Here is a 15,603-nt window from a genome sequence, read left to right as displayed (position 1 = left end):
AAAACTCGTAACGCTATTTCATTCCTAATCTTTTGGTTTCAGCTATGTCTCCTCATCTCAATTCCTATTTAGAATTCATTCAAGGAATTTAGTTTTGGTACGAGGGAGGTAAGCCGGTCATGATTGATCATTTGATCCACGTTAGACCCATGTCGAATTGATATGGAGTTCCGGATGGTTGTTTCTTTTCCTTTTGGTGGCTATATGTCTCTTGAAAAGAGGCTCTAAATAAATGCAGGAAAAAATGCGGATTTCAAGTGGGGTCCTGATGTGGAGTGGTGAATGTGTGCATTAACCACCACTCATGTGAGAAACCAGAGGTACAGGGTCCAATTCCCCATGGTGCCCTCACTTCCTGCTAGGGTTAGTGGCAGGTGATGCCATATATCCTCAGTGGCGGAGTGTGTGGAGAGCCCTTATGACAATGGCAATGCTTGATTACAAATAGATCCCTGTGATGACTGGCCAGCATTACAATAAAGAGTATGCTAATATTACTTTGCTATTTTTCTTTATCCCATTGTGGCAGCCCTGTGGCTAAAATACACAGCCAGGGTCATATATGCAACCAGTTTTGTATTGCTGTTGTCTTGTATATGTTTTTACATACTATTAAGTTTCAAAAATACACTTGTGAATGAAGAGAAATGGAAAGAATGAAGCCTCAAATAGTATTTTTCCCAACATTTGATCTCAAGTTGTTCATATGGCTATGATACTAAGGCATTATGGTTGTACCATACTGTGAATTCTGTATTAAACAGGAGACTGCAAAAACATGACAGGGTGTTAAGCAAATAGGCAGTACAAATACAATTGGTGCATGATACAATAAGCTGACTGAACCTGGCTTAACTTTTTTGCATGCTGCTTATAAGTATTTTTGCTGGTCCATGCATGTTTAACTAGAGCTAACCATATATCAGTTCATGTATTGCTTCAGTCTGGTTAGATCAGCACAAGCTTGCTATCACCATCCATCAGCCTGTGCTATTCTTGTTTGGTCTGGTCAGTGACTAGATGGAGCATATGGCTGATAACTGTTTTGACAGTTATTGTGCATTTAGTTTGACTGTATGGTAGCTGTGTGTTGCTATCATGTGATTTATAGATCATATATGTCATTTTCCTGTGCTGGCTGCACTATTTAGGAGGCAGAATATTGCAATGATATTTTTAAAGAATTAAGAGTTCTTTAAACATTTTATATGTTAGGGCTATTAAACACCTTTCTGCTGGTCTTGAGCCATTTGTAATGGATCAGTTGTATTTGTTTAGAATCCAAGGCTTGTGAACACTGATGTGTGGTGTATGCAACTGCACCACACAGCCCTAAATTTGTGAAGAGATACATGGGTTAAAGAAATCCATGGTTCTGTTCTACTGTGCACACCTGTGCCAGATTCTCCTTTGGTGGTAATTAGTGGTAACTGACTCACAATGTGTGCTGTTGAATTTCACTCTTACTCTAAACATTTCAGTGCCACTCTGAGTCAGTGCTGCTTTTGACTTAAAGTGATGCAGTTCAATTCTGGAATCAGTTCTGGTGGACTTTATTCTGGTTACAAAAGTTTGGGAAAGTAAGTACCTGCTACATGACTTTCATGAACCTAAATAACATGCACAACAATGTATTCTTCAGGTGTGCAGTTTGCATCAGCATCTGCAGCTTGAATATATTTGAAGTGAACATAACCTTCTAAGTGCAAGAGGTGCAGAGTCAAGCATATTTGTCACTGCTTCTCAAAAACTGCTGTTATCCCACCAATCACCTCCTATTCCAGCCCAAGCATATTTCTATATAACTCTGCCTCCTCCTTTACTGCAATGTCTGAGACCACATCACAATGTGTTTAAAAGACAAGCCTGCCACCCCCAATACACCCAGATGTCACAGCTGACAGCAGGTGTCAGCTGCAGACTGAGTGGGGCCGACCCGCCCCCGCGCCATGGTGGACCTGGTGCGCGGTTCGGCGGTGGCACGGGGCCTGGCCGGCCGCACCCAGGGCGTGCTGCGCTCTCGGCTGCGCTCCATGGTGGACGGCAGCGACCGGCTCATGCACGGCATCTCGGCCCGGCTCGAGACGGCGCTCAGCCTCAGCAGCGGCGCCGACAGTGACGTCAGCGGCGGCACCGCAGGTGAGACTGCGCGGTCCAGAGCCGCGGCGGTGACGTCACACGGCCTCAGCAGCGACGCCGACAGTGACGTCAGCGGCGGCACTGCAGGTGAGACTGCGCGGTCCAGAGCCGCGGCGGTGGCTCTGGACAGCGGCCTCACACGGCCTCAGCAGCGGCGCCGGACAGTGACGTCACTCGGTCTCAGCAGCGGCGAAGATAGTGACGTCAGCGGCGAGAAAGCTGGGAGACTGACGGGGTAGGGGGGGGGGGGGAGAGGGGGCCGAGAGGTGTGGACTGTTGGCATATGGTACGGTTGTATTGGTTTCAAAGGAGGCATGTGATCGGAGCTTCTGGTTCGGAAGAAAGCTGACACAGATTTATCGAAGAATTAGCTCGTCAATCATCTGGAACTTGCCCACTGGACGCAAGCATGAAAAACGCCTTTCTGCTATGACCTTCGGTTTTAGTTCGATGGGCCTGCTTTTGGAATATTGGGATACAGGTACTAACGCTAAAGGCTCGCCCGACAGATGGCAGTAGAAGCCGGTGGATCGCTTCGCCAGAGCGACCACAGGCGTGTTGACAGCGGCTTACCAGCGGTGCTGTCTGAGTGGGCGTCTCGTGTGGCCATGTGACTGGCCGTCTGCCTCCCTGACAGCTCCTGCCGGACCTGTTCTCAGGCGCGAGCAGCGGCGCCGGCGCGGCCGGGACCGACACGGAAGCCGGCGCCAGTCGGGCCCCGCTCGGCCGGCTCGGCCGAGAGTCTGGCCAGCGGCAGCTCGGGCTCGCGCTGGTCGGCTGACCGTCCGCTGGTCGCCTGCGGGCCCGACCCCTTCGACAAGCTGCACGGCCGGCTGTCGGGTGAGCGGCGCGGCAGACCGCTCGGACCGGTCAGACCACTCGGACCTCTCGAACCGCTCTGGTGACTCGGACTGCACGGGTGACCTGGATTGCACGGATGACTCGGACTGCTCGGGCCACTCGGACCGCACGGACCACTCGTACCGCACGGACCACACGGACCACTCGGACCACACGGACCGCTCGGACCGCTCGGACCGCCTGGACCGCTCGGATGACTCCGACCGCTCGGGTAACGTCGACCGCTCGGACTGCTCGAGCTGCTCGGGTGACTGACCGCTCGGACTGCTCGGGCTGCTCGGACTGTTCGGGTGACTCTGACCGCTCAGACCACTCGGACTGCTCGGAGTGCTCGGGTGACTCTGACCGCTCGGACTGTTCGGGTGACTCCGACCACTCGGGCTGCTCGGACTGCTCGGACCGCTCGGACCGCTCGGACCGCTCGGGGGACTCTGACCGCTCGGACTGCTCGGACTGCTCGGGTGACTCTGACCGCTCGGACTGCTCGGGCGGCTAGGACTGCTCGGGTGACTTCGGCCATTCGGACGGCTCGGACCACTCGGACTGCTCGGACTGCTCGGATGACTGACCGCTTGGACTGCTCGGACCGCTCGGATGGCTCTGACCGCTCAGACTGCTCGGACTGCTCGATCTGTTCGGGTGAATCCAACCGCTCGGACGGCTCGGACCGCTCGGACGCGGCGCCGGGCCGGCAGGCTTGGCGCCAGCTGGCGGTGCCGGCCGACTCTCTTAATACATCGCCTGCCGAGCTATGAATTGGCGGTGAAAATTCATGAACCTTCATTAGCATGCAGTATAAGAATATTTATTGACTTGACCAAGAACGGTCTTGCCAAACTTAGTGCATGGGTAACTAATGATATGATGCCTTGTTTTTGTATCGTATCCATCTGGAAGCTTACATGAACATCAGCATACGCTAGAATACATTATGAGTTGATATGGACGAAAGGGCCTCTGAGTGGACACGTGCCGGGATCCCATGGACGGTTCCAGGATATCATAAAGCTCAAGACCTATGGTAACCCGTGCCTGTCTCTGAGGTCATGTGATAGCACATTCGAACCGCAACTTCCGCTTATTTCGCTGTCGTTGTCGGGCACGAGGCTGTTGCTTGCCTGAGTGTCCTGCGCTGTGGGAAACAATGTATGCTTTGCCTGCCGTCGCCCTCCGCGCTTGCAGTCCCTGTCGGTTGTTGCAGACGTGGCCACCTCGGACTCGACCAGCGATGCAGACGGTTATGGCCCCAGCACCAGTCTGGAGCTGTCCGACGGCGGGCGGCGGCCCTGGGTCACATCAGGTAAGGCATGTGCGGTCTCTGAAGACGCCCCAGCACCAGTCTGGAGCTGTCCGACGGCGGGCGGCGGCCCTGGGTTACCTCAGGTAAGGCATGTGCGGTCTCTGAAGACGCCCCAGCACCAGTCTGGAGCTGGTGCTGCGGCCCTGGGTCACCTCAGGTGAGGTATGCGAAGGTGCCTCACTTGAGAGCTCTAAGAAAGAGAATGAAAATAACATCACCGGCATGGTGGGCGTCATCAGCCGTCGTCCAGCCGTCGTGCCGGGCCCCCGGAGAATGGCCGGCGCGCCGCAGCTGTCTGTGATATCACAGGCTTCCCGTGTGCGTCTCCGGCACCAGTCTATGACAGCAACGGCGCCATGCTCGCAGTCTGTCAGGGGCTTGGGCGTATGGCCGCCGTGCCCGCCCGTGGTATCTGCACGTGCCGCGTGTGCCGTCGGCCAGCGCGGCGTCGGCGCCGGCGTGGGGCCGGCCAGCTGCCGCCGGTTCCGGGTGGTGTTATCTGGGCGGCGGCCGATACGGCCCGCGGCCGGCGCGCCCGGGCGGCCGCCGGCGCAGTGCGCCGCCCGTCTCCGTCGTCCTCCCCCAGCCATGTGCGGTGAGCGGCCTGGCCGGCGGTGCGGCCGCCCTTGGCCTGTGTCGGCGCTGGTCACTCGGCCGCGCTGCTGCGCCGGCCCCGGTCGGGTCGCCGAGGTGCTGTGTGAGCGCTGTTTAGGTCGTGTGTGGGCTCCAGCCGGGTTAGCTCGGTGGCGTGGGGACTCCACCGGCATTGGCTACGCTGCTTGTATCAGCGAATCAACGACAGGTGTCTTATCGAGGTCCTGGTGAAGTTAGAATGATGGTGATGACAGCGCCATAGCATGTAGCAAGATCCAGCAGTATAGGGATTGTAAACTTTCAAAAATGAAGAATTGAGTTAGTTGGGAACCAAGAAGCCATGAAGTATCCGTGATTCAGTACCTCAGTGGTTCCCGAACGGCTATAGTCACAGGGGTGTGACGAAGTTGAGGCGTAATATCGTTGTGAAACACCACAATCCGCTATTGCAGGAATACGGGGTAATCAGGGTGGCCCATTGCACAAACTATGGCACCAAAATCCGACCGATAATTCCAGTGTCATCATCTTGTCATCATCATCCCACGAAGAAAAGAACAGGCTGGAGGTATAGCCAGCTCCATGTCATACAGGGACCAGCTACACGTTGAGACGCCATCTAACAACGGCCACTTATGCCGGGACCGCAGAAAAAACGACGGTTGACATGAAAGGTACTCAGCTTAACAGGCTGCGCTGGACACGGACAGCGGCACAGGCAAACCTCCGTTGCATCTAGGTCGGGTTAACTTTACGATTAGTTGAACACACGTGAAATATTGCAACTTCGTTTATTATGTAGAAGTGAAGTAGCTAACTGAAAGCCATTACACCACCTGTGCGACTATGGCGGACGTATCACTGTCGTAAGAAAAGCACACTGCTTCTGATATCGAGTTACAACATGTCGCCCACATTTCAAGAGTTGCAGTATTCCTCCGTTTACCGCTACGCAGTCTGCAGCCGTTCGAAGGTTTTACATTTGACTTTAGCCGCCTGTAAGGGTCACTTTGTCCCCTATCTAGGCCCAGTGAAAAGTTAAAATTGCGATATTTAAAAAAATGTGTACGTAAATCCGTAGAATTCGTCCCGCAATCATGTTCTCATGCATGGCTCGTCACCCCGTGGTACTGAGCTACGACACACCCAGCTCGGGGCACAATTTATAGCCTCAGAACACGCGACGGAGAATGCCCCCACCTAGACCCGACCCGCCATTATCGATGAGAAATGGGCATTAATGCAGGCGCGGCTTGCTGCTTTTGTAACACGATATTTGTTGCATCGTCCAGTAAAATGCTTGCTGCGAAAGCGGATGTCCGGAACGCTGCATTCATTATTGGCTGCTGTTGTTGGCTGAAAGCAATGCGAGGCGGCGAAAGGGCAACATACATTCGTGCCGAAGGTACCGTACGCTAGAGGCTGTAGCGTGCGCAGCAAAATGCTTCCGCCGCGGCTTGTTTTGTTGCCAACCGCCCTCCTTACCCCCCACCCCTCTCGAGCATGCCGTTACCGCGACGCCGTGGAGCTCATCTGGATCAACAGTTGTGGGGGGTGTTCGCCGTCTTCTCACGTCTCTGGACCGCCCTTACGTGCATGTGTTGAAAGGCTGGCGTCCCAAACAGTCAGCTTGGAATGACAGGTCAGAAAACCACAGACAGATCAACAGTCATGCCCGATGACTGGATCAGACGCGTGGCGCTCCGGGTGTCGTCTTGGATGCCTAACGACGCTGGTCGTCGCTCTCTTTACTCGTGATGCGGTGGGTCGAGTGCCACTCATTCCATCCTAACGTGAACTGGACGTGTCGCTATTCGAAAAGCAAGTCGTAATCACGTTATATCACGCCGCTTTACATATTGCCCTTGTCCGGTTGTTAACTCTAAATGCGCACCAGAATCGCGATAGGTGGTAAATACCTCTAGGTCCAAGGACATTCGAATGCCAGGTATGCCACCTATGTGCTGCCGCTGCTATGCGCGCCACCCGCTCTCTGATGTCAGATTGACGCTGTCGCTGCGCCGCCAGACTCTGAGGGCTCGCTGCGGTCGGTCTCGTCGGACCTGAGCGGCGACAGCGGCGCCGACGCGGCCGCCTCCGACAGCCGCGCCTACATGCAGCAGTTCGTGCAGCAGCTGTTCAGCAGGTCGTGCGACATCACGCTGGAGGACAAGGCCAAGTTCGGCCAGCTCCTGCAGGTGATTGTGGCGCCGGAACGGCGTGAGGCTGGGAGCGCGCGGTGTCGCTGCGGTGACGCCGCCGGCCGCTGCCGATGTACGGGACGTGGGTTGGCGGTGGCGGCGGGCGTTTGGCAGCCGATCCCGCCCGGCCGGCGTCTGACTGCCGCTGGTACACTGGGCTGCGCGTGGCGAACTCCCGTGCTGAGTTGCCGGTCGTGTGTCGGAGTTGTGCAAGTGAGTTCTTTCTGAGACGCACTTGCGATTGAGAACAAATGCAGTTCGTTGCTTTCGTTGTGCCTCTCAAAGCATCCCACCGTTGCGTTGTCACAACTGTCAGTATAGGGTCCTGCAGCTGGGGCCTGACGGCCCCGCGCGGGATGCCGTGCCGTGCCGTGCTGTGCCGTACCGTGCCGTGACGTGCCGTGACGTCCCTACCCGCGCCGGCAGACGGAGCCGGGCCGCGCCTGGTTCGCCCGCTTCGTGAACCACCAGCGCGGCCGGCACCGCTGCGTCGGCGAGTCGACCTTCTACTCGCTGGTGCAGTACTTCGCGCTGGCGCTGTTCGAGTGCGCTCAGGCCGAAGACTTCGGCCCGGCCAAGTCCCTGATGAACATGTGCTTCACCTTCTACCACAGAGGTACGGCGGCCGGCTGCGCACGGCTGGAACGCTGCTCGCCGGCCGAACACATACATATGCGTGAACGGTTCAGGGGTGCGTAAAGTTAGGGAGCGTTATGGAGTGCCGGTGTTCGTGTTGCCTTACGGTTTTATTGGGATAAGTAGGTGTCATGGTTATCTAGTTCCCTGGCATATTTTATGGGTTATCAGCAGTCGACTTAGGCGACTGATATACGCACATAATAACAATAATACGTTCCCAAAAATTGTTGTCAACGCAAGCTCCGTAGCAGTCTCCTGGCTTTCTGCGGTCAATATACTGCGTTCCTTATCCGAACTGACTGAAGAAATTCTTCCTAAAAAAAGATGGACGGAGCATGTTGCCGCATTCCCGTAAATCTGACAAAAGGTTCAGCCGTATCCTGAGTCGTGAGAAGGCTTTCCTGGGACTGCTCTTGAGAGCTCTGCACCCGGCTTATGCCCGATAAGGCAGCCTATTGTGGGATCAGTTGCACGGGATCTCGTTGGTCATAAATCCAAAGCGATAAAGGAAGAAGGGGAAAGAGCACGAGGCTGAATCATTCGTGTCAGGTACGTGTAGCCTATCAAGAGGTGTGTTAAGCATTTCGGCCGCTAAATGGACAAGAGCGGGTCGAGTGCATCGGTGTCAGCTAATGGTTTGGCTCACATCAGAGTGGCCTCTGCGGCGCCGGCTCACTACCCGCGGACGGGTGCGAGCGGCCCCAGCGGCGCCGACTCCCCACCCGCCGACGGGAGCGAGCGGCCCCTGCGGCGCCGGCTCACTACCCGCTGATGGGTGCGAGCGGCCCCAGCGGCGCCGGCTCCCCACCCGCGGACGGGAGCGAGCGGCCTCTGCGGCGCCGGCTCACTACCCACGGACGGGTGCGAGCGGCCCCTGCGGCACCGGCTCCCCCAACCGGCACCGGCCTTCGTCCACACGGCCCATCTGCCGCGGCCGGCCTTTAATTGCGCCGGTACAGGATCGTGTCATCAGTCCGTACGACTCGCTACACTGAGAGCCGACCCGACCGGCGTAGCGGGCGGGTGACTGGCCTTCTGTCGGACCGTGTCGGCCGCACGACCGGCGGCCGGAGCGGACGCGCTGTGCTGCGCGCATGCACGGCCCATTCACAGTGCCTGTGACGGCATGTCAGTCAGCAGTGAACCGGTAATTGGGAGCTCGGCTGGTGGTCAGGACACGGCGGTCGGGCGGCGAGTCCCCGGCGGGCATGGGTGGGCACCCGACTGCCGTCAGTCGGTGAGCACGGCCACCGACGTCAGGTCACGTGCATCATAGGCGGTCGTCAGTGAATGCCGATTTACAAAATCATGTAATTCAATAAAGCAGAATAGTACGCCATTTGCCAGTCACAGGTCACATTCCGAGGTTGCCGTTGCCTGCAATACCGGCCGTTTGCAGAGGCGCACGTGGGTCGGCATATATATATATATATATATATATATATATATATATATATATATATATATATATATATATATATATGCTTCACATCTTATGCGCCATATGCCAGTTGGGCCTCCGAAATAGGCCGCTGCCGGGAGTCCACGAAATCATCGTTTGTTCGTACGCGCATGTGAGTTAGATGTACTTGAACTGCACGACTGAACGTGCACGTGAGCCATGTGGTGACTCTATACTTTATTGCCTATATGTGACTCAGGGATTGATAGCCACTGTAACAGCGGGTTACCCCGCGACAGTAATATGCAATGTTACGTACATTATGGCCATGCCGATGGTGACCACGCCCACCGTACGGGCCCCTGCCCCGGTCGGCGCTGTGGCCGGCTGGGGTCCGGACCGACCCGAACACCTCGCCCTGTTCTGGTGGACGGCGAATCGCTGCAGGGGCCACCCGAAACAATCTTGGTGGCGAGGCGATCCGTGCGCGCTCAGTTCAGCTCGAGCCGCCGCCGTGACTCAGGATAGAGCTAGCTCGTGGCAGCGGCAGCGGAGCAAGCGGCTCTACTCCTGTACGCGCCTGCGTGACTGCCGCGCGCAGCGGATGCTCACAGCGGAAGTCTCCATTGGCTCAGGTGTCCTCCCATCGATGGCTTCTGCGCTCCGACCGGAGTGCAGCCGGCTGTGGAGTTTCCAGTTCAGGGCGGTGGTGACTTGGGGTAGTCGGCTGATCAGAGGTGGTGGAATTTGGGAGTGCTCCGCCCTTCAGAGTGATCCGAGGTGATGTCCCGAGCTGGTGTCGGGTCACACCCGCCACCTCGGCAGCTGTGCGCGCCCTGAGCGCCTCGTGTCGTGATAGTGAGCCGTCCGGGAGTCGAGGTGTTGCTCAGGGGAAGCAGCCTGCCCGCAGGCGGAGATCGTCTGTCGGGTGATGAAGCTAGATGTTACTGGGTCTAATGCCAACCTCATTACAAGTCTCATTGGTTCAGTATCGTCGAACGACTGGCGTAGGGGCTTACGGGTGGTAGCCGTTCCCCTTCCGACACTTCAAGATGGATGGCACGTTAAACGTATGCAGGACGGTCCTCATCGTCATTGTTTTATTTCGCCCGAGTGGTTTTATCGTTGTAATATACTAACTTTAAATGTACAGCAGATTAGCTCCCCTCTCCCTCGTGTATGGGGAACCGTCAGAGGTGCTTGGGCGATGATGTTGCGCACCGCTGTTCCAGTTGGGAACGATCCGGCAAGGAAGCAGTACCTCCACGAGCTGCTGGGCCAGCAGGCCATTTGGCGGAGCATCCGGTTCTGGAACGCCGCCTTCTTTGATGCGCTCCAGGTAAGCGGTGCTGTGGCAGTGGTGGGGACTCTGGGAGACGCTCCTGATAATCATCCTGTCCTCCCATGGTGTGGCAGTAATGGGGACCCCAGGAGACGCTCCAGGTAATCGTCCCGTCCTCCCGTGGTGTGGGAGTGGTGGGGACCCCAGGAGACGCTCCAGGTAAGCGTTCCATCCTCCGGTGGTATGGCAGTAATGGGGACCCCAGGAGACGCTCCAGGTAAGCGTTCCATCCTCCGGTGGTGTGGCAGTGTTGGGGACCCCAGGAGACGCTCCAGGTAAGCGTCCCGTCCTCTCGTAGTGTGGGAGTGGCGGGGACCCCAGGAGACGCTCCAGGTAAGCGTTCCATCCTCCGGTGGTGTGGCAGTAATGGGGACCCCAGGAGACGCTCCAGGTAAGCGTTCCATCCTCCGGTGGTGTGGCAGTAATGGGGACCCCAAGAGACGCTCCAGGTAAGCGTTCCATCCTCCGGTGGTGTGGCAGTGTTGGGGACCCCAGGAGACGCTCCAGGTAAGCGTCCCGTCCTCTCGTAGTGTGGGAGTGGCGGGGACCCCAGGAGACGCTCCAGGTAAGCGTCCCGTCCTCTCGTAGTGTGGGAGTGGCGGGGACCCCAGGAGACGCTCCAGGTAAGCGTCCCGTCCTCTCGTAGTGTGGCAGTGGCGGGGACCCCAGGAGACGCTCCAGGTAAGCGTCCCGTCCTCTCGTAGTGTGGGAGTGGCGGGGACCCCAGGAGAACGCTCCAGGTAAGGCGTCCCGTCCTCTCGTAGTGTGGGAGTGGCGGGGACCCCAGGAGACGCTCCAGGTAAGCGTCCCGTCCTCTCGTAGTGTGGCAGTGGCGGGGACCCCAGGAGACGCTCCTCCCGGTCCCCGCGACCTCAGGGCCAGTTGTCGCGAGTGTCAGAGGTTGGCATTGGACGGTTGACTACATGCTATTTTTATTGGAGGTAGTACCACAGGGTAGGACGCTCGGCTGCGGATCAGTGTAGACGGCTGTGAGCTCGGGCTGACTCGGTCACCGGATCATGATGCCACCCTCTCACGCCTGCGCCTGTGGCTGGTTAAACCTTTCGGCGGCATCAGTTACTACTGTAACCTGAGAGTCCGGAGGTGAATGTTGGACAGGTCAGATGCCTGCGCCCAGCCGTAGCCGCAGGAAGAGCAGGTAAGGCGTCTGGGCTGGTGGGCTGGGTTGGCGCCTTTTGACCACGCTTACGTGGTGGGGCTACACCTGGGACGGTGGTGCGGCGGCGGACCGCTGTTGGCAGAGTACAGGTGCGGCGCGGTGCCGTAGACGTGTCGGCCGGTGCAGCGGCTTGCCGTGGTTCGCAGACGGAGCGGTCCAACCGGCCGGTGCCGACGCGGCAGCAGCTGGCCGACGGCGACGTCACAGCCCCGGCCGACGACGTCAGCTATCAGCAGAACATCACCTTTGGCCAGCTGGGGTCAGTGTGTCGCCGGCCAGGTGGCATGACCCGCGTCACTCGAGAGCGGGAAGACGGTTGGGGTGGAGGGGGCGCCTGGCTGCATTAGCGGTGGCTGGCCTTCTGGACTGGAACCAACTTTGCCCCCAACCCTCGAAAAACCTGGTTCTCGTCGAAGTCGATGGTACCTGACAGAGCACATTTTGCGCCTTTCTGGGCGTCAAGAGGGAGGGTACGCCTTCGGAGGGGGAGGGGAAGGAGACTTGTAGATCCAAAAGAGGAACGCAACTTTGACGGAATGCTAGTTATTATTTGTATATCATGCTGCCGTTCGCGTTGGGATTCTTCTAGAATATGACCATTGCTTTACTCTCGATGTTCTATGCGTTTTATCACTCGTAGTTCAAGAAATGGCACAGTTGAAGCGCTCAGGAAAACTTTCAGAATCCACCACCAAGTAACTTGAACTTAAGATCCACAGTTTTCTGTGCATGCGTCATTGTCACGACGGAACGCATTTCTGTAGCACGTTCGTAATGAAGTGGTTTCACGCCTACGGGGCCAGCTCGAATGCTGGGTATCGTAATGCTCAGCTCTGGTCATTTGTATGCGAATATCCTGTGTTGTGATGTGATGTTTACAGTTTTGAGACGCTACATTTTGTCTTCCTTTCCTGTTGTACAAAGCCATGTCTGTGTGTTATTGGATAGCAAGGCAGCATTGCAAGCCAGCTGGGGATCCATTGGTCCTACTCCTTTCCCACGATACACGCATAAATCACATGTTTGACTGTCAGGACGTGTTTGTCCTGGAAACAAGAATGCCGGAGAAATGAGATAGTTTTTGCTGACCCCGTGCCTGTTTTCCATTTGTTATCACAGCTGTAAGTGCTTCTTCACGGTGTTGGGTCTGTGATATAAACGCGAACCCGATCCACTGTCTAGCGGCGGCTGGTGTTTTTACGCGCCGCCCTTAAAAGGTCGCTGCGCTGGATGTGCTCGGCGGCGCCGGCCGCCTGCGAGGCTGGCGGCGGCGCGGCAGACCGACTCATCCGCTGACCACCGTGCCTGTCCGCCTCAGCACGTTCACCCACAACATGTACGCGCTGGGTCTGCCGCGGGAGCTGTGCCTGGAGTTCCTGCGGAAACAGAGCGCCATCGCCAACCTGCGGCAAGGTGAGCACAAGCGCCTGCTCCCCCCCCCCCCCTCTCTCTCTCTCTCTCGTGTCTAAGTCGAGGGGATTGAGCGATCGCCACGTGGCCAGACCAGCCTTCAAAACTGGACGCTAAACTGCGAGTCCCGTAAATGTCGTTTGGGTAAAACTCAAACTTCAGCAGGCGTAGGCAAAGTGAAGGGAGCAGAAGTGTAGGTCAAGTATGGGGGAAGCAATCGTCACCCACGCTACTAGATGGAACTGTGCGGCGCTGTCCGCAGTCCAGCAGGGGTGTATTCGGCGGGGTACAGCGCTGTCTGGATTCAGCAGGGGTGTATTCGGCAGGGTACAGCGCTGCCCGAAGTTCGGCAGGGGTGTGTTCGGCGGGATACAGTGCTGTCTGGATTCAGCGGGGGTGTGTTCGGCGGGGTACGGCGCTGTCGAGTTCGGCAGGGGTGTATTCGGCGGGGTAAAGCACTGTCTGCATTCAGCAGGGGTGTGTTCGGCGGGGTACAGCGCTGTCCGCAGTTCCACGGGGCTGGGTTCGGCGAGGCCGACCGTGCGGGACTGCCGGCCGGCGCGCGTCAGAGAGACGCCTCGGGACCGCCCACGAGGGCATGTACCTCGACCGGCTGCCCGGAGCCCATAGACGGCCGCGCGCGGACACACGGCTGGCGCCAGTGACCGGCCGTCTGGTGTGTTGCAGATCAGCTGAACCTGCTGCGTGACAACATTGACGGCATGTACTCGGGCGGCGGACGGGTGGTCACGTCGCAGCGTTCGTAGGCCGGCGGCGACAGCCCAGCTCACGAGCGTCCTGGGATGGCGTTCAACGATCTCCTTTTGGTAGCTGCCTGGCCGCGGTCGCTGGTATTTACCGGCCGTGAGTCTTAGACACGCGGTAGACTTTTCTCGTGGGTCGCGGTTTTCGGGCTCCTGCTCTCCTCGCTGACAGCTGATTCGCCAGCCACCTTCTACTTATCGCAGCACCGAAGCCTGTTAGTGGTGTGGACGTCTGGATCTCGGACAGACGGTCTGTTGGTCGGTGTTTCGCTCCCTAGGCCCCAGTCACGCCGGCCGAGGGCGAAAGTCTCCAGCCATCTCTTCCCTGGCGCTCCCTCGCCGGCAGCCGTCGCTGCATGCACGCGCGAACACTAGTCTCGCTTACTTGTTACTGTCGAGCCGGAGCGGTGCTCGGGGATGGGGAGGAGGCCGGGCCGGGGGGCGGCTCTCGCGGCGCCGGGAATGTGATCGCTGACGGTGCTGTGATAATGTCCGGCCTGTCCACTGGCGGCGTAACCAGCCACCGTTTGCGTACAGTAGTGTGCCGGCCGGCGCATGAAGTGCGGTCTGGTCCAGCGGTGTGTCACCGGTCTGATCTGGTCCGGCGGTGTGCCATCTGGCCTGGTCCGGCGATGTGCCACTGATCTGGTCTGGTCTGGTCCGGCGATGTGCCACTGGCCTGGTTTGGTCTGGCGATGTACCACTGGTCTGGTCTGGCCCGGCGATGTGCCACTGGTCTGGTCTGGTCCGGCGGTGTGCCACCAGTCAGATCTGTCTGATCTAGTCTGGTCTGTTTCGGCGGCGTGCCACTGGTCTGGTCTGGTCTGGTCATCACATCAGCGCGTGATGATGGGTCTGGACGTATTTGTTGCCGCCTTCAAAAGACGAATGCCACGGGACGGCATCCATCGGCTCAAGCAATAACAGTGTGACCCGCTCAGCGTATGGGCGAGGCGCATTATGGGCCGGCCGACACGCATGTGCGCCGGCTAACCCCAGCAATAGGCAGCAATGGGCACCGCCTGCGACGCTGCCCTGATTGATGGCTGCATGTGATAGCGCCAACTCGAGCGACGTGGTCGAGAGCTCACCTTTGTATTCGTCTTCGCGTGTTATCGCTGTACATGTCTTTCGGTTGCGACTAGTCCGACATGGCTGTATGCGTTGGCCAGGACGGGGCGGCAACGACGCGGCCGGCGGCGTCCATGGTCAGATCATGTGGACGTGTAATGCCGCCTGGACCGACGAGTTTTCTTTAGATATATGAATATGCATTGACTAGCGTAATAAATCATAGATGAATGTATAGTGTGGGCACTTAATTGAGTTAAGGATTATGTTGCGTTATGTTCATGACCGATGATGGATACCTTGATGTAGTATTGATAGCATCGAAGTAATTAGCGGAAATGGGTATGTATTGCGTCGCACCTGTCATTAGTGAAGATACAAGGGAGTGTAATCTACACGAATCTGACCGTCAGCACTCGTCAGCATTGCGCTGGCAGGGAGGACGGCTGTATCGTGACCGATTCGCCGTGATCACTCTCTCACTCTGATTGGACCGTGTAACGCCCTCTCTGATGTCTCTGAAGCTTCTTTTAAAGTATCAAAAACTTCAGTCGACATGCTTATCTTGCAACAAATATAACCAACATGCGGAAAACACCGCACCAAAATGCCGTTGATTGCATTGCAACAAGTTATGCGGCAACACTATTTGCATGACGCCCGTTAGCACGGTTTGAGCCACAGCTCACCGTGTACGGCT

At 57.2% G+C, this 15,603-nt stretch overlaps 1 protein-coding gene across 1 annotated transcript; it reads left to right on the top strand.

The window, feature by feature from the left end:
- The first annotated feature begins 2,648 nt into the window (after positions 1-2,648).
- On the top strand, positions 2,649-15,138 carry LOC119098086 (uncharacterized protein KIAA0513). The gene is made up of 9 exons (XM_037221013.1): positions 2,649-2,654; positions 2,880-2,979; positions 4,202-4,300; positions 6,923-7,092; positions 7,522-7,711; positions 10,369-10,475; positions 11,805-11,917; positions 12,977-13,071; positions 13,756-15,138. The coding sequence occupies exons 1-9, from the start codon at positions 2,649-2,651 to the stop codon at positions 13,833-13,835; spliced, it is 960 nt and encodes a 319-aa protein (XP_037076908.1). The 3' UTR covers positions 13,836-15,138.
- The last annotated feature ends 465 nt before the right edge of the window (positions 15,139-15,603 follow it).

Source organism: Pollicipes pollicipes, unplaced genomic scaffold (assembly GCF_011947565.3).
Source record: "Pollicipes pollicipes isolate AB1234 unplaced genomic scaffold, Ppol_2.1 Scaffold_4740;HRSCAF=5597_pilon_pilon_pilon, whole genome shotgun sequence".
In the NCBI taxonomy this organism is placed as follows: Eukaryota; Metazoa; Arthropoda; class Thecostraca; order Pollicipedomorpha; family Pollicipedidae; genus Pollicipes; species Pollicipes pollicipes.
This window is presented reverse-complemented; position numbering and strand designations above follow the sequence as displayed.

Bases quoted from the DNA above. Each gene is read 5' to 3' on its own strand.
- LOC119098086 (XM_037221013.1), top strand. The intron at 7,093-7,521 runs GTGATTGTGGCG...CCGCGCCGGCAG, and splicing joins AGTTCGGCCAGCTCCTGCAG to ACGGAGCCGGGCCGCGCCTG. The intron at 10,476-11,804 runs GTAAGCGGTGCT...CGTGGTTCGCAG, and splicing joins CCTTCTTTGATGCGCTCCAG to ACGGAGCGGTCCAACCGGCC.